Here is an 18,746-nt window from a genome sequence, read left to right as displayed (position 1 = left end):
GTTCCTGTGGCGGCTTGGTGGTCATCGCTGGGCTGGTTGGAGGGGGGGGGGGGGGGGCATGGCTAAGGCCTATGGCCCTCCCCACTCCCTGGGTTGGGAGCCCAGGGGGCTTCTGATCCTTCTAGGTTTTACAAGTGTTCTTTGGTGAAATGAGACCTTTACCAGTTAGTATCAAACTTTGTCTCTGATTATTCTGTATTTTTTCTGTCAGTTCTGTGTTCGATTATTCGCTGTGCCTATCACTTAAACTCTGCACTGGAACTAATTTTGTTTTCCTTTGCTTACTTATAAAATGGGGGAACTTCCTGTGAGAACTAGCACTTGAGCCATGTGGTTGTGCTAAATTGCTGCTTTGCTACTGATTCTCTGGGGAAGTCTTTTTGTGCAGCTTGAGTTTTAATTTTGACCTTGTAAGCACTTCTGGGTCTTGTAAGGGCCGATATACCTGGGTAGTGTGGAAACTCTGGTCTGGCCTATGTCTTTTCAGCAAATTGAACCCCCTGCAGTTCTATATTCCTGACTATTCTCCACTGAGTGGTCCTGTGCTGATGGGAGGGCAGATCAGCTGACCATTCTGTGCCCTTGGTGGGCCCATCTCCCTCACTACCCACATTCTAAACACTTCCCATGGGACAGGCCATGTGCTGGTCACTTATGATAACTCACTGGCCTCTGAGTGGCACCTTATTTTCTGATGCTGTGGCTCCTCACTCATATGTGGGTCCACAGGAACCCTGTTAGTGGTCCTGCTGGCCTGAGGGCCACCAAGGCCCTCTTCTCCCCTGCTGCCTCCAAGCAACTTCACAGGAAGGGCACAGCTGTGGCTTTTGCCACCTCTTGCTCAGTGTGCTCATCAGCTTCAGCCTGGAAGCGGCAGCATTCAAAATTGGTGGGAGTGATCCTTTCTTTCTCTCTCTCATCATGGCTTCTCCTGCCTTCATGAACTCCATAGGTCACTCCTTCTCTTCCCCTGAGCTCTAGCGGCCCTAGCTTGGCTGTTGTTGCTTTTAAGTAGTTGTAAATTGGTTGATTTGTGGGAGACAGTGACACTGGGGACCGTCTATTCTCCCATCTTGGCCAGAACCCCGCCAGTGATTATGTTTTAAAGTAGTACTTTGTTCGATGATATGTAGAAATGCAATTGGTTCATTTTGCATCCAGCACCTTTTTAAGTTCTGTTAGTGTAGAAATAATTGAGTTTTGCTTCATTCTTTTTTTCTTAATTCTTACAGTTGGGATAAATTGGCACCTAGACTCATTTTTTTTTTTTTTTTGTCTTTTTCCGTGTCCGGCAACGGATCGCAACCCTCAGTGTCGCCCCCGTACCGGACAGGGACCGGGACCGGCAACGGGATCACAACCCTCGGTGTTGCTGCCGCGCCTCGCTCAGCCAGTGAGCGGGAACCAGTCTGTATGTGGGATCCGAACCCTCGGCCGCGCTTCCCAAGCGGCGCACTAGCGCAGCGCACCACCGGGCCGGCCCAAGACTCAGTTTTTCAAAGCATTTTTGAGATTAAAAATTGGTAGAGAAGTGAATTATTTAAGAAAATGCAAAATCAGGATCATTTTGGATCTGTGGAAAAAATGCAAACAGATCCATATATGTAGAAAGATTCCAGTGCTGGCCCCGTGGCTTGGGAGCGCGGCGCTCCTGCAGCGGGTTTGGATCCTGTATAGGGATGGCCGGTGCGCTCACTGGCTGAGCGCGGTGTGGGCGACACCAAGCTAGGGGTCGCTTGGTGTCGCAATCCCCTTACTGGTCACAAAAAAAGACAAAAAAATAAAATAAAATAAAAAGAAAGATTCCAGAAGACTGACAAAAAGCTATATTTTGTGGGAGAGGGGAATGCCAGGTTTGGGTGGCTTTCACTTAGTTGTTTTAAAATCTATGAGGAATAATTATTATTATTATTTTTTTTTTGTCCTTTTTGAGACAGTCCGCACCGCGCTCAGCCAGCGCGCACCGGTCATCCCTATATAGGATCCGAACCCGCGGCGGGAGCACTGCTGCACTCCCAGCGCCGCACATGGGCTCGACCCATATGAGGAATAATTATGATGTTACCTAATTTTAACACAGCATAAAGAAAGAAAGTTTCTGAGTGCTTTATAAATTTAGTTTTACACTGATAGGGTTGTTGATGTGCTTTTTGTCATGTTTTACTAACATACCAATGTAAGACCTAAGTTATATTTACCAAATAGAATTATGACTATATTAAAAGAACGTAACGTCTTGACCAAGTATGGTTTGTCAGGAAGTGGGGATGGTTCATTATTAGGAAATGTTTTAATATAATTCACTGTATTAATAAGCCAAATAAAACAAATTATCTAATTTAAAATGTTTTCTAGGCCAGCCCGTGGCTCACTTTGGGGAGAGTGCGGTGCTGATAACACCAAGGCCACGGGTTCTGATCCCTATATAGGGATGGCTGGTTAGCTCACTTGGGAGAGCATGGTGCTGACACCACCAGTCAAGGGTTAAGATCCCCTTACCTGGTCATTTTTTTTTTTTTTTTTTTTTTTAAAGTTTTCTCTATTAAAATACAAATTTGAGTCCATTCCTGATTTAGAAAAAAAAAAAAATTCTTAAGAGGAACAGATGGAATAGATGAATATTTTAAACCACACTAGGCGTCATGCTTAATGGGGAAGGAAACCAGAAGCATTCCCATTTAAGACAGGAGCCAGTTAATGCTGCTGTTATTTGACATCTTTCTAGAAGTGCTAGATAATGTGACATAGGCAGGAGAACAAAGTAAAGTGTAAAGTATTGGAGAAGGCAAAGTTATTACTTATGGATACCTGGAAAAGCTAAGAAAATGTTTTAGAATGGATGAGCAATCAGTAAGGTGGCCATTTTCGCAGTTAGTATTGAGAGCTTTCTGTGGTACAATTAGTAGAAGAGGAAAAAAGTTGCAATAATGAAAGGTAAAATCTGAGGATAAGTTAAAACTAACGAAGTAGTGCTCACAAATCAGACAGAACTTTTAGCACTGAAAGCCAGCTTGCTGTTTGTCTACATCACCAGTTAATTTCCTTCCTCTTTCAGATTTCAGTACATCTACATTATTTTTTTCTTTGTTACTTTTAAAATACTTATTTTAGAATGATTTTAGATTTACAGCAAAATTGGGAAGATAGTGTAGAGTTCCCATATGTCCCACACCCAGTGTCTCTCATTAACATATTACATTAGCATGGTATACTTGTTAAAATTAATAAACCATATTTCCTTAACTTTTACCTAATGTCCTTTGTTTGTTCCAGAATCACATCTAGGATACCATACTATGTTTAGTTGTCACATCTCCTTAAGTTCCTCTTGTCTGACCTTTTCTCAGACTTACGTTGTTTTTGATTGTCTTAACAGTTTTGAAGAGTTCTCATTAGGTATTTTGTAAAATCTCCCCCATTAGGATTCATCTGTTTTCCTCATCATTAGACTGGGTTTCTGTAAAGTGTTTTTTCATTATGTCATATCAAGGACACATACTGTCAACATTCTATTTACCAAATATAACTTAGGTTTTATATCAGTAGGAATTTAATGTTGTTAACATTGATGTGAATTTTTTTTTTTTTTTTTAAAGATGACCGGTAAGGGGATCTTAACCCTTGACTTGGTGTTGTCAGCACCACGCTCAGCCAGTGAGCGAACCGGCCATCCCTATGTGGGATCCGAACCCGGGGCCTTGGTGTTATTAGCACCCGCACTCTACCGAGTGAGCCATGGGCCGGCCCATTGATGTGAATTTTAATCACCTGGCTGAAGTAGTGTTTAAGTTTCTCCATTGTTAAATTACCTCCTTCTCCCCCGCCTTTCCAAACTGTACTGTTTGAGAGGAAACCGCAATGTGAGTGACCCACACTTGAGTGGGAGTCATGTACTTCACTGTCTCGAGGGCAGAGTATCTACAAGAATTACTTGGAATTCTTCAATGTGGGAAATTTGTCTTTTCTCTCCCATTTATTCAGTCATTTATTTAAATTAGTATGTACTCATGCTGAAATTTTTCCAGTTTTGGCCATTGGAAACTTGACATGTGTGCCTGTGTGTGTGCATGTGTGCCTGTGTGTGTGCATGTGTGCGTGCATGTGTGCACGCTCATGTTTAAGCATTTTCTCATTTTCTGGCACTACAGGATGCTTCGGGTTCATTTTGTCTATTTCCTGCTCCAGTCTTAGACTTAACGATTTCTCCAAGGTTCCCTGGTTCCTTTAATTGGAGAGTGATCTTAGAAACCAAGATTTGGGGGCCGGCCCGTGGCTCACTTGGGAGAGTGCGGTGCTGATAACATCAAGGCCCCGGGTTCGGATCCCATATAGGGATGGCCGGTTGACTCACTGGGTGAGCGTGGTGCTGACAACACCAAGTCAAGGGTTAAGATCCCCTTACCGGTCATCTTTTTAAAACAAAAAAAAAAAGAAACCAAGATTTGGGTTCTAGATATCCTCCTTGCTAGTGGGGTGTCATTGCTTTTAGAGCCCTCAGCTGACAGCAAGGAAATATATGTGTGTATACTAAATAATCTTTGAATATTTATGTAACCATATGCATCTAGAGTTAAGTTTACATTATTACTTTTTAACTTTTGTGGCTAGAGTTTAGAAGCTGCTACTTTTTTAAAAAAGATTTTTTAATTTATTTGTATTTTACTTTATCAATATACAATATAGAAGCTGCTACTTTTGAATTGAATTGTTTTGGGCAGTGAAGGGATGAATTTGTTTTCATAGGAGGACCAGTATATATATATCTGCAGATCTGAGATTAATCAAGGTTAAGCAGTTCACGTCAACTTAAATTTTTTTTGTTTAGCAAACTTCTCAATACCCCATCATGCCTCTGCTCCCCAATGTATTTCAGAAAAGCATCATGAGAAGCTTTTCTCAACAGGTCTTAGTTTTTTATTTTCAGTGATAGTGCTTTGGTTGTCAACTACCAAACTTAAACTTTAAAAAAAAAATTTGACATCTCTTATTTCATATTAATATGTAGTATAGATGTTGTGGACTTTAGCTTTATCATCAGACCTGGTTTCAAATTCCAGTTGAACTTATTAGTTGTACTAACTTGCAAGTACATTTTACATTAAAGCTTTATTTCCCTATTTAGAAACACGTTGGAACCTGGCACTTAAACTCCTAAAAGGCTACTTTGTTATTTGTATAGTAGTATCTTTAAAGTTGCATTTAACCTTGTTAGTTGAAGAGGCTAATTACAGATTGCTTTTTTATGAATCTCGGTAATTATCACAGGTATTTAAAAATTTCAACTAGTGACTTAATTTCTTTCATATAGAAAGGCTTATTTCTGAATAGTTCATTCATTCCATAATATTTGGATATCTAGCATATTTGTACTTGGTATTAGGGATAGAGGGTAAACAAATGATATTTTCCCCATCTTCATGGAACTTCTTTCAAATATTAGTTTCTACTTGACCAAACAGAAAACAATTAAGAAGCTGCTACTTTTGAATTGATTTGTTTTGAATTTGCTTTGAATTTTCAGTATTTTCTTTAGTGCAAGAGTAGTTAGGATATCAGAATTTTGTTAAATTGCTTCTAGGTCACTTAATGGAGAATATTTTTTTCCTTTATTCTGAATTCTTGTCTGTGCCACTTGTGCTTTGTAAAGATTTTACTTTTATAGATATATAGAGCTTTCTGTAATTAAAACTGCTTGATGAACGAGGAAGCAAAGTTTTGGGACCTTTCTTTCCTTTTGACTGAAGTATCCTTTGGGACCTCATAAACATATACAAAAGATGGATTTTCAAATTAACTTAAAACTGGCATAGGTAAAACTTTAAACAATATATTAAGGTGAAATTTTGATCAAGTTATTACCCAATGTCATTCTTCTTTGCCCTATTTGATAACTCTGAGCAACATTTGGTCACTTTTAGATAGTTTCATGTTTTGTTGAAAGAAACTAGATATCATAACATTTGTTTATTTATTTATTTTTTTTGTCAGCTGGCCAGTATAGGGATCAAACCCGGGACCTTGGTTTCAGCACAACGCTCTAACCAACTGAGTAAACCGGCCAGCTTCATCACATTTGGGGAGTCTGTGGAAGGTTGTGTAGAGGCTGGGTCTATCCTTTCTTTCCCATTGTACATTGAACATAAATTGAATCACACTGACTCTAGATTAGTAACTGTTTTCTGAAACAAAGTACACTTTTGATACCTAAACTGATTTTAATTTTAGTTTTTGGATATGGAAGCTTTATATGACTCAAATAAGATTCTACCTTTGAAATGGCTGTCATCCTGGCCTAAATGATGACTGTTTGGAATGATGATGGTAAGATTTTAGAGTTTAGCAAAGTGTGTAGCACTGTTAAACTTCTTACATTTTTTTAATGAAAATTATCAGTAATCTAAGTAAAAATCATTTTTTTAGTATATTCCTGTTTTTGTTCACAGTGCAGTTCTACTTCTTGATATTTAATCTTTTTGATTATGAAATGTAATACACAATACAAAAGAATAGAATTTAGTGAAATATTATGAAGTCAGTGTCTATAAAGCACCCAAGTTAGGAAATAGCAATACCCCTAGAACTTCCCATGTGCCCCCCTCCTGATTATAATCCTTTTTCATAGTTGTACTACTATTCAGGTACTATTTGTACCTAAATCATGTCTGAACCTCGTTAGAAAAGAGGAATGATTTTGTATTGGAATTAAAGGACTATGTTATAGTAAATTGCTAAAACTAAGCAGAATATGGCAATAAGATTGTATTCTGAGTTTTAATGAGTCATAAAGTTGAATACTTTGTGTAAGGAGACAGTTGTTTCATTTGTGCATACTATATGCTTGCTAGGTTGGGACATTATATGGATTTTCTCATGTACATTGTGAGGTATGTTCTAGTACACTGCAAGGTATGAAGCTGGGACAAGTTAAGCAACTTGTTCTAGTAGGTGATAGATTAAAGACTTGAATCGAGGTTTATCTACAGAGTTGGAGTGTTTTCTACAGAGCAAGTAAAATGGCTTGGAAATATACCCACACTGTAAACTCTTAAACTCTCAAATATTTGCTGTTGGTATTTTATTTTATAATGATTCCTCCTTGCCTCCCATGTAGCAGGTTTTTTGGTTTTTTTTATCAAATACTTGGACATATGGAAGACTTTCCTCTAAATGTGGCTATACCTTTGATATGAATAAATTCAGCTCTTAAGTGCAGATTCATATAGTTGGCTTTTCAGAAAAATTTTCCCTGTGACTTTTCATCTCAAACTTCCTGCCCGTATTAATCTTCCTTAAAATTTTTATATTTCATGATATTTTGACATCTTTGAGGAGGGGGGAGTGGGGAGAACTTGCTGGCTGGGGAGAGACTGCCTTTCCCAGGGCTAGCTAATTTCTAAAGACTGTAAACAACTTGTCAGTGAGCATGCCTTTTGTGTACAGAGCAACCAGTCCTGAGTTCATACCCCCAACCACCTCTTATGTAACTCTCACACACCAAGCCAATATTCCTCTGCCCTAATCACCTCAAAGCCAGGTACCAGCCAACTAGAGACCGGCCCAATAATCCAGAGCCCACCACCATTATTCAAAGTAGCCAACCTTAAATTGTTTCCTGGAAAACAACACAAAGGTTCTGGGTCCCACCTTTTCCTAGTTCTTTCTGCCTCCTGACCAAACCTGGTATTTCCCTGTGTGGCTCTGTGTGGTGTGCCCCTTTCTCTTGAGAAATGTAGTTCTTTCAATGGCATTAACCTCTCTGTGTTGTCACTCTGTTACCTCAAAATCCCATGGGTACAATGTTCCCACACAGACAAATTCTGTTCTCATCTTTTTGTCATCCTGGTTTTTTTTTTGCTACTCTTTTGGGTGACTACTTCAGTACTTAACTTTCTAAGTAATCTAGTGGAAATTACCATGGCAGTATCATCTGTTTTCATGTTGATCACACAGGTTTAAATATTTTTCTTAACTGCCTTCAAAACCTAGGCTTTGCAAAAGAGCTTTCACCTCTTGCATGCAGTTTGGCCTAACTTAGTATGTCTGTAATGTGCAAAAACTTGTGAATTTAAGAGCATTTCCCCCCACCCAATTTATATGCATTATTGTGAATAGTTCACTATACAATTGTTCCCCTATATCCATGGGTTCTGCATCTGTGGATTCAACCAACAACAGATGAAAAATATTTGGAAAAAAATTGTATCTTTACTGTTTTTCTCATTATACTGTATTGTTTAGGGAACAGTGATAACTATTTACGTAACATTTACATTGTATTAGGTGTTATGAGTAAACTAGAGATGATTTAAAGTATACAGGAAGGTGTGCGTAGGTTATATGCAAATACACCATTTTACATCAGGGACTTGAGCATCTGTGGATTTTGGTATGTGTGGGAGGTTCTGGAACCAATCCCCCATGGATACCAGGAGACAACTATACTTAACAAGAACTACAAATTTTATTGTCTTATTATCAGTTATAAATCTAGGTTTACTCTACTCAAAGAATGCCCTTTGTGAACTAGTAAGTTCTATGTGTGATGTTTAAGCAATGGTGGTATTTTTAGGTGGGTTTAGGTTTCTGTTAACTCTAATTGTATTGCTGAATATTGAGGTATCCAGATACTAGATCTGCCTGCTAGTTTCTCATATTCAATAGTCAAATTCAGTATTTCATTTGTACCTCTTACTGTTCCATAAGTAAGGTTTATATTGCTTAATGTATATTCCTGCTGTTAACAACTATGTTATATTCTCTGCTACAACACTATTTGTGTACTGGTATATGAAACCTTGTAGACTTTGATTTGCTGTGAAAGAGTAGTAACCTGTTATTCTCCCATGTATGATGGACCTTAACATTGATTATCTTTCATTTTCTGTGTTGCCTATAAGGGACTACATTTCTTTAAATTTGTCAGTGACTATTATGGAAGAAATAATACATGAATTTATTTATGCAATGTATACCAGTCCATCTCTCATTCTTTGTCATACCTAGCCTGGTTGGCCCTTAGGTCTTTCTGTTTTCTCTTAAACTTTTCATTCTGTTGTATTGAATCTTATGTCTTTCAAGCTATTTTGTTGCTACCATGTCTGGTAATAATAGTTAAATACTTTTTGGTTTTGTTTGTTCTCTACCTTCTGTGTCAGCGTGGTGGTTTGCAATCTTCTTAGACTTTTAGTACCTTATTTCTAAGTTCATTGCTTACCTTTGAAGTTCCTGTTTACCTGTCTTGTCATCTATATCAAGCTTCATGGTATAATGGCAAGAACATAAGCTTCAAGGTCAAGAGTCCTTGAATCTTGGCTTTATATTTCATTAGCTTTCACCTACAGCAAGTTAATTCTCAGAGCCTTTGTTTCCTTATTTTGTGAAATAGGAGTTATTAAGCTTGTTAGGGTTAGACAAACCTAAGTAAGGAACCTTGTGTAATATCTGGCATGTGTATATTTAACTTTTAGTATATATTTTCCCCCTAAGCTATGCCATCTGTCAGAATTATATAAGACACCTTGAGTGGTCTCATAATCTCAAGGAACAGCTACCTTGATGACATGTTGATCTTGGGTTGGTGATTTCATTTCTTTCTGTTGAAGGGATCACTCTTGGTTATTGTCCTGAAAAGTCCTTGACCTTTTAGACCAGTGTTCTCAGATTTTTTTAGGAGAGAATTTTTTTATATGTGCTTCCATTTTTTAATGCTCTGATCTACCTGTTTTTTAATACTCTTGTTTACCTTTTTGTCAGATTGTATGGTTTAGTTCTGGATCACCCACTAGACTTGACTACATCCATTTTATACCTTATAGCCCTATTCTTTTTTGTATTTTTCTTTGAGGTGATAAATAAATGTACAGTATTTGCCTAGTGTGTTACTGACTTGTAGTACAACTTAACCCCATTTTGTATAGATGGGTTCACTAGACTCTTCGTGTTCTTATGCATAATTCTTTTTCAAACTTTTTCTGTTTAATACTTTACTGTTTTCTAGTTGGGCTGTGTAAGTTATCTTTAGGATTATGAAGAAATTAATGGAGGAAATTAACACAGTCATCATAGTTTAAAATTCTGACTTTCTATTTAATGACATTCTAACCAGATGACTTGCCAGAATGACTCTTGGGTACACATGAATTATATTTTTAAAAGATTAGCGTAGACATGGGTAATGAGTAGTTAAAGAAAACACCTATTTCATTGAAGGAAATTGGGAGGAAAGTTAATTTTCATTTTAGTAAATAACAACAAAATAGTACAATCCAAAGAGAATAGCTTTGATTCTTATCTCTTTAATCACTTTAAACATTAGTGCAAATACTGTTTTTCATGATAACCGTCAAATAACTTATATTAAGGTTTTTGAAGCAATAGATGAAATTATGCTTCATTAACTAATTTTAAACTTTTTTTAGGTAAATGAATTGGTGGATGCCAGAGATGTCGGCCTTGGTGCTTGGTTTGAAGCACATATACATAGTGTTACTAGAGCTTCTGAAGGACATTCACGTGGCAAAACTCCACTGAAGAATGGCAGTTCTTATAAAAGGACTAATGGAAATGTAAATCATAATTGCAAAGAGAACACAAATAAATTGGACAATGTACCTTCTACGTCTAATTCAGACTCTGTTGCTGCTGATGAAGACGTTATTTATCATATCAAGTATGATGAGTAAGTGCTCATGGTGTTGAGGACTTCATTCATGTTTTTGTTTATAGAAGCAAAAGCTACCATTTCAAGATTATTTTAAATTGTCTTTCTGAAGAAATCATTTAGAAGTCATTTTCAATCTATTACTCTTTGTTTGTTTGGTGGTTGTAATCTAATGAATAAGGGCCCTTTAACTCAGTCATCTCTGGCTCTAAAGTGGTTTTTAGTATCCTAGTACCTGGTTTAATTTAGGATGTGCAGATTGCTTTTGGTCTCTTCCTTCCTCTATTATATTAGGTTTTTTGATATGTATTTTAAGACACTTTAGAAAGTATATTATATCACGTAGTGTAATAACTGTTAGAGTGGGGCCAAAATATTTTTAAACAGCTTTTATTGAGGTAATTCACACACAGTTTACCCTTTTAAAAGATATAATTCAATATTTTTAACAATCACAGGATTGTGCATTACCACAAACTAATTCTAGAACACTTTGATCTCCCTGAAAGAAATCACATGCCCATTAGTAGTCACTGCCCAATCCTCCTCCCTCAATGAAATGTTTTAAAATGTTAGTATGAAAATAGTGTTGAGAACTTTCTTTGAGGGCCTAGATTCTAACACAGATTGGGGTTTTTTTGGCTATTTTAAAAATTCTGGCACAAAAGTTACTTGTTGGGACACTAAATAAACTTAAGTTACCACTCTAGTAATATGAGTATGTACCACTTAATATGTATGGAAAATATTATGCTGCCAAAGTCTTATCAAATAGAAGAGTTCAAAATCCTAGAGTGACTGTGGATTTTTTCCCTAACACAGATGGTATAAAATGACTTTAGGGACAACTCACATTTCCAGGATTCCTGGAAAGGGTGGAAAAAGTAGATCCATTTAATCTTTACTTTTCTGATTTGTGGTTGTGACTAACCTGCCAACATTGCTTATTTCAAATGAGCCATCATACTGCTTTTTACCGTAGTAGATGGTAATAGAACCAACAGCTAGAATGACTATTAAGATCTGGGATTGGCCAGGATTGACAATATTGGTGAATTGAGGCTTTGACGGTGGAGTAAAGGGATTGAAGTTAGTGTGTTGATAATAAGCAGTCTCTGGATTTATAAATGCCATGGCAAAAAGGCAAGCTGCTTGCAGTTGTGGGGGACTTTAGCTATTTGTGGTATCTACTTATAATAAATAGTGTTTAAGTTATTGATTGAGCTTTATCTCTTGGAGAATGGGAGAAATAACTAGGAAAACTGCTACCTGGGGTCTGAGTCTGGCTAATAAATTACTTTTTATTTTGCAAAAAATAAAAAAAGATTGTTTAGTATGGCCCAGCATAGAAATGGAGTAAGAAACTTTAAAGACTAAGTGAACTAAGACCTATTAAATTTTACAGTTTTAGGGGCTCTTAAGGTTTGTTATGGAGTAAGACTCTCTAAGGGATAGGTCGAGTGTTTGAATTTGGTGTAATAGTAGAACACAAAACACAGTACCATAGCATTTATTTGGCTATTTCTTTAATGAAAGAGAAATTTGTGTTTATTAGAATAAATGTTAGTAAAAGGGAATCTAAATCCAACATGCATGAGAAGACTAAAATTATGTGCCCTAAATAATCTCACGTGATGGAATTAAATGTTACAGTGCTAGCAACTTAAAAGATAATGATAGCTGAACTTTCTTTGAGAATTAAAAGATAACAGGAGCTTAGTGTGGTAGGTAAATGTCATGTTTAAAAAGAGAAAAGGATTTTATAAAATATAGTATAAAATACAGATGAGTCCCTGGATAAAAGTCTCAGATAACAAAAGCCTGGCATAAGCACCTAGAAATATGGATGTGATTATAACTCCTTTAAAAGTTTCATTCCTCATGAATAGAGAAGTGAATTAAAAAATTAAAAGTACGTGTTTTCGATAAGTCATCCAACAAGTTCCTCCCTTGGATGGAGGATGTATTGAAGAGAGTTGGTGGAGTATATATCCTAGCAATAGTAATAAACAGATTTTTATGAAGTAATAAGCGCCAAAGGAATCAATAGAATGTGGCTGTGAAATAGTTACACTGTAAACCTGTCTTATAAGCCTGTCTATAACCTTTCTAGAATAAGCTAGATGATGCTATTGTTGTACTGGGCTGGCTATTCTCTTCTTGGAATATTGTCCTCCAGCTCTCAAGTTTTAAAGACAATACCAACAGGACCTGATGCATGTTCAGAGTAGAACTCAAGGTAAAACTGTAATGAGTATTTGAAAGAACTAAATATTTAGCTTGAAAGACTTGGATCATGATAGTACTCGTATTTTAAAAGCTTTATCTAGAAGGAAGTTCTGTACAACAGAAAAGGTAAGTTTAAGGATAACCTAAACTTCCTATCATTCAAAGCCCTAAAGACAGAGTGGTCTGTTTTGAAAAAGCCAATTAACAAGCATTGACCATCTACAACCATAGGTCGGAAGAATTAGTAGAGATGACACACTGCAAAGAAAATTTAAAAAGTCGGTGATTGTATTAGATGACCTCTAACTTTAGTGTAATTTTTACTTCCGAGCTCTAGTGTTTCTCAGTCGCTACAACCATAGGTCGGAAGAATTAGTAGAGATGACACACTGCAAAGAAAATTTAAAAAGTCAGTGATTGTATTAGATGACCTCTAACTTTAGTGTAATTTTTACTTCCGAGCTCTAGTGTTTCTCAGTCGTTTTTTAGTACTTTAACTAAATAGGCTTTAAGTACTTATAGGCTACCATCCCATTCCATTTATACTGATTAAGTACTACCATATTTCCCTCAATGAACTAACTTTTCATTTTTCTCCTACTAGAGTAAGTTGACAGTAATCTGCTTATTCAGCAAACCTGTGCATAATCATATATCCAAACCTGAGTGTAGCAGTGTAGTTTGAACAAGCTCTCATTTAGCAAAGGCAGGAAGGTATTGTACATGGGATCGAGGAAACTGCCTCTGGAATTCTTTTTGGATATGTAGTGTTTGTCAGTTTAAAATGGAGTTGCTTAAAAGCTAGTATCAATCTAACCTATTATTGGAGCAGATGAATTCTGTCTTTCAACCTCCTTAAGACAAAATTGCTTGCTGAATCAGACCAAGATAAATAGGTATCCTCTTGCATATTCAATTCCCACTCCATTCAGAGCAGAGTTAAAAACAATTTTTAGCCTATTAGGAATGACAGCCTTTACAGATTTAGGTAGACGGGCTTTAAAAAATAAAAGGTTAAGATGTAATATTAGCCATTATTCTAAAATATAAATGAAATCATTTGTTTCCTAGTCTGTCTCCACTTTTTTCTCTCAATTATAGATACACTGTAAATTCATGAAAAAAAAGTTGAGATTTGAGATGTTTTAAAATTTGAGTTTTCCTGTTTGTAAGTGTCCCTTTTCCATAGTTTTTTTTTTTTTTTTTTTTTTTTTAAACACAGGCTGAATTGTTGAAGCTTCTTGTGAAGATTCCATAGTTCGTCAATCTTAAGGCCTAGGTTAGGCTGTCAACTCTGAATCACCTCTTACTGCAAATAACGTAAAGTAGACATGTGGGGTTAGATCAAAGTACCTGGCATGAAGTAGACATTTGTGGATTTTTTTTTTCTGATTGCTGTTCTGTATCACTCATCTATCATCACCGTTGTTTTATTAAAAGTCACCCAACCTAGTTAGTACTTGGGGGAGAAAGTTGACTGTAGAATATTAAATTTAGACTCTAGAGATTTAAAGGATTCCAAGGAATTTCTAAATTTTTAATAACACCCCTTTAGGGCATAAACAGTTTCCTAAGTGTTTATTCCTATCAATTATCTTCTCTGTAGTTAATATATTACAAGTTAACATTCTTAAGGGTGCCAAACATGTAAATTCACAAAACTGTGACTGTAGTCTTGAGAGTAGAGACCATGATGTTGATTGAAGCAGAAGAGGTAAACTTGCAGGACAATCATTTTCTTAGTGTTACTGGTAGGTAATGTCCGTAGCATAGTTTATTTTATTTTATTTTTAAGTTTTAACAATTTTTATTTATTTACACTCTCCAGTGCGCCACCGGGCCAGCCCTACAATACCCAATTTTGTAGAGGGTGAGAAATGTGCATTCTCACATAATAAGGCTTGGCAACATGTATAAGATGCCTTAATGATATGATAATTCTGTCCAGGAATTTAACCTAAGGAAATTATGAATATGTTGAAGGTTTTAGCTGTAGGAATATTGATTTCAATGTTATTATAGTAGTGAATAACAGAAAGAAATGTTCAACTACATGGATTAAATAATGGTATATTTATGGAATGGAATAAAAATTAGAGAGTAAAGCTAAAAAATTAAAATATGTTAAGTTGAAGAATAAATAAATTTTTAAACCCATACATATAACTCTATTTTCAGATAGTCGGCTTGAAATAAAGGTTTGAAGGGAGGAAGTGAGAAGAAAAAAGGATGTAAAACCTGGTTGTAAGAGAAGAGTGAACGCCTTAACCATTGCCTAAGTCCATCCTGGTGTGAATGGTTAAATAAAGCCTAACTTCCGGCATAACTTCGTATAGCATACATTATACGAAGTTATACGACTGCTTTTTTTTTTTTTTTTTGAAATGTTATCAGTGGGTGAAGCACTGAAGCAACTCAGTCTCTGGTCATTACAGTGTAATCAGCCAGTAAATTTTCGATCAATTCAAATACTCTCTAAAGAAACACATGAAATTGTTAGTCATATGGTCTAGCCTTTAATTTTAGGCCACAGTTACCACACTCTACCACCTGTTCTCTTTATCTTCTTACTTCCAAAGGTTTAACATGTACCTTTAGTATTCTTACAGCCCAATTACAAAGGTAAACTTAAGAAAACGATTTGTTAGTGACTTGCTTTTCTTTTATTGCTTTCTTAAGTTCAGTGGTCTAATTTAGAGGTCTTGATTTGTATATTTTAGCTGATTTCTAAAAGGAGAAAACTAAGCTAGAAAATACCGGGTAATGTGAACAAGGAAGTTTGTATGTAAAGAAGGAAAAATTCTTATAAAAGTTACATTTCTATGTCATATTTTAAGAATGAATGAATAGTCTATACCTAAGCAAAGTTGCAACCTTTAAACCTGGGTAAATGATTGCTAAGAGCCTTCTCATAATGATATCAAAATTAAAGTATAGGAGTTTAATCCAATAATTCTCTTGTTAAAATAATGCTATGTGCCAAGCACTCCACAAGTACTTTACTTGGATTATCTCCTGTAATGCTCATTAAAAACTCAATGAAGTAGAAATTTATATATAAAATGGAAATAACTGTGAGGTATAGAGAGGTTAAGTAACTTGCCCAATGTTAGAGAGCTAGTAAGTAGTAGACCCGGACTCAGAAAAGCACATGCTTGCAACTACTTACTGCTTCTCATTTTTGGAGAAACATGCTTATAAAAAAGATACTATAAAACATTGTCTACATATAGCATATAAAGTAATTAACCTAGGGGCTGGCCCGGTGGCACACTGCTACAGTGCGCCGCTTGGGAAGCGCGGCAGCGCTCCCGCCGAGGGTTCAGATCCCACATACAGACCGGCCGCTCACTGGCTGAGCGAGGAGCGGGGGCAACACCGAGGGTTGCGATCCGTTGCCGGTCCTGGTCCGGTACGGGCGCGACACTGAGGGTTGCGATCCGTTGCCGGTCAGGAAAAAAGACAAAAAAAAAAAAAAGTAATTAACCTAACTTAAGTTTCTATTTCTTCCGTCATGATGCTCCCACAGAACAGATGCCATAAACCAGAGGTTCTTTACTTGTCCATAAATGCCTGTGTGTATTTTTCTGTGGGGAAGACCCTTAACTCATTTGTATTAAACGGGTTTTTTAAACCAAATAGGTTAAATTCGGCTTTTAATAAATACAGTGTCAAGTCTTTACCATGGAGTTGAAATCAAATGGAAATGTCACAGCACACTTAGGACTTTGGGAGTAACTTATACTAGGCTGTAATTAAAAGCTTATCTAGCAAATGTCTTAGGATGTTGTCATTGCTCCCAGCATTCCTTAAGACTTGGAGCTATTTTCAGCCTGTGGTGCATGCTTTTGAGTAGCCTTAATTATGGCTACTGCAAAGAAGTCAGTGAGCCAATCCTGAATAAAATCAAGTGGTATTTTTAGATGAAAGTAGTTTTCCTGTAAAGTAACAATTCTGTTTCTTGACTGTATTGATGTAGTGATCTGTTTCTAAAAGAGTTCCAAAAATGTTTTGTGCAGTGTCAAATGTAATGATTTCTGGGTTTTGATGGGAGAAATAGATTTTCGTTGAATGAAGTTAGTGTCATATTGATCTTGAGTAGAGGGAGCTAGAATGAAAGGTTTAATTTCACAACCCTGGTGCAATGACCAGTCTGCCTTATTGCTTCTTGGTTGTTACTAATGTACTTATTGGAGACTTAGAGTATTTCTTCTAACCTTCTATGACTTGCAGGGTCCCAAATGGATGCTAATTAGGAGAGGGGAAGATGTTAGATTCGTATGTGACTTTATCATTTCCATGTGTCGTAAGATCACGTAGTACTTAGAAAAATGACTTCACAGATATCAGTTGACTTTTACCTTTTCAAATTTATGCATCATCCCTTTACATTAGTGTTTCTCAAAGATGGCCAAAAGCACTGCAGATTCACTCTGGTAAGGTGTGTAAGATGCACATTATTAAAGGGGAATCCTTTAATAACCTACAGGAGGAAGGAGACCTTGAGTAGGGCCCAGGAATCTACTTTTCAAACAGGTATGCCAGGGGCCTGTTAAGTGTACAGAGCCAGTGGTTCTTTCATAGACTATACAGTTCATAATTTGGTTTGAATTCCAGGTCTTCAGTTTATTGGTATGGGTTTTTTGTTTCAAATCTTTAAGCTCTAATTTCCTTACCTATAAATATCTACTTGACCTATGTATTTTTTTCTAATGTTGAAAAGTATCTAATAATAGAACCAAACTTTGTTTTTTCATTTACTAATAAAACCAGGTTATTTTGGTAAGTACTCTTAAATAATACTTAGAGGTAGTATATTTTTGTCACAGGTATTTTTTAAACCTAACTGTGCTTCCACTGTTATTAAAAAGTTACCCACCATTGTTAGTGTTCTAAAATTGAGATTTATTTCCATATGCTATGTAAAATCCCTTTGTAAGCAGTTTTAAGTAAGTTAATACTAAATTGTCTGAGTAAGCTTTAACTTTAAGATGTGAAACTTCATGATGTTATCAATTAGAGTAAGAAATGCTTTCTTTTTACATGTGGTATGACATTAAAGATTTGCTAAACTAGATGCCTACGGATGAATGGAGTCCTTATTTAAACATATTAGCCCCAGGAAACCATGTTTTGAAGGAACAGGGTTTCAGTGATACTGCCTTAATACAGTTTGAGTCTTTTAGAATTATTAGCTTACAATCCACCTAAGAAAATGTAGTTTCACTATTCTCGAGTAGTCCCCCCCCCCTCCCCCAAAGAGAGCTTTCTCTGAAACTTAATTCCCTGGGCTTACTCATTGATTATTTTCTGTTAGCAAAAGCCGGTTTTTGCTAAGATGTGACATAGTTAAGGATAATCAAAAGCATGTGCTCTGAAGGGTGACTCTAAAAGACTTTCATTGTACATGGAGCAATGAAAATATATTGGGAAAACTTAATCTTAGGGTGTATTTAAGGCTTACTGGGAATATTGTCTTTATAATACTAAAGTGGTTCTAAACTCAAGGGTGCAAAGTAGCTAACTAGAAGAATTTTTCTTAAGCCTATAATTAGAGTAATACCTTGACTTCCAGGTTCTGAGAACTAGGAAATCATGCAGAAGAGAAAGAAGGACTCTAGTTTCTTCTTTCCACATGTATAGGGTTGTCCCTTTATCACAGTGAAGGTATAGTTGAACTTGATGCATTCTTACCTCTCTGTGCCCCACTTCTTTGGAGATACATTGAGCTCCGTTTAGAAGTTGATTATGTTAGGGCCGAGCCCATGGCGCACTCGGGAGAGTGCGGCACTGGGAGCGCAGCAGCGCTCCCGCCGCGGGTTCGGATCCTATATAGCGGGTTCGGATCCTATATAGC

At 36.5% G+C, this 18,746-nt stretch overlaps 1 protein-coding gene across 1 annotated transcript in view; it reads left to right on the top strand.

The window, feature by feature from the left end:
* The window catches only part of UHRF2 (ubiquitin-like with PHD and ring finger domains 2, E3 ubiquitin protein ligase), an 82,983-nt gene that overhangs the window by 10,753 nt on the left and 53,484 nt on the right, over positions 1–18,746 (top strand). Inside the window, exon 3 of the mRNA XM_008578826.1 lies at positions 10,419–10,678. Coding sequence (XP_008577048.1) covers positions 10,419–10,678 — 260 coding nt within the window. The remainder of the gene's footprint in view (positions 1–10,418; positions 10,679–18,746) is intronic.

Source organism: Galeopterus variegatus, unplaced genomic scaffold (genome assembly GCF_000696425.1).
Source record: "Galeopterus variegatus unplaced genomic scaffold, G_variegatus-3.0.2 Scaffold1768, whole genome shotgun sequence".
NCBI classification, from domain to species: domain Eukaryota; kingdom Metazoa; phylum Chordata; class Mammalia; order Dermoptera; family Cynocephalidae; genus Galeopterus; species Galeopterus variegatus.
Note: the sequence above shows the minus strand (reverse complement) of the source record. Positions and strands in the feature narration are given on the sequence as shown.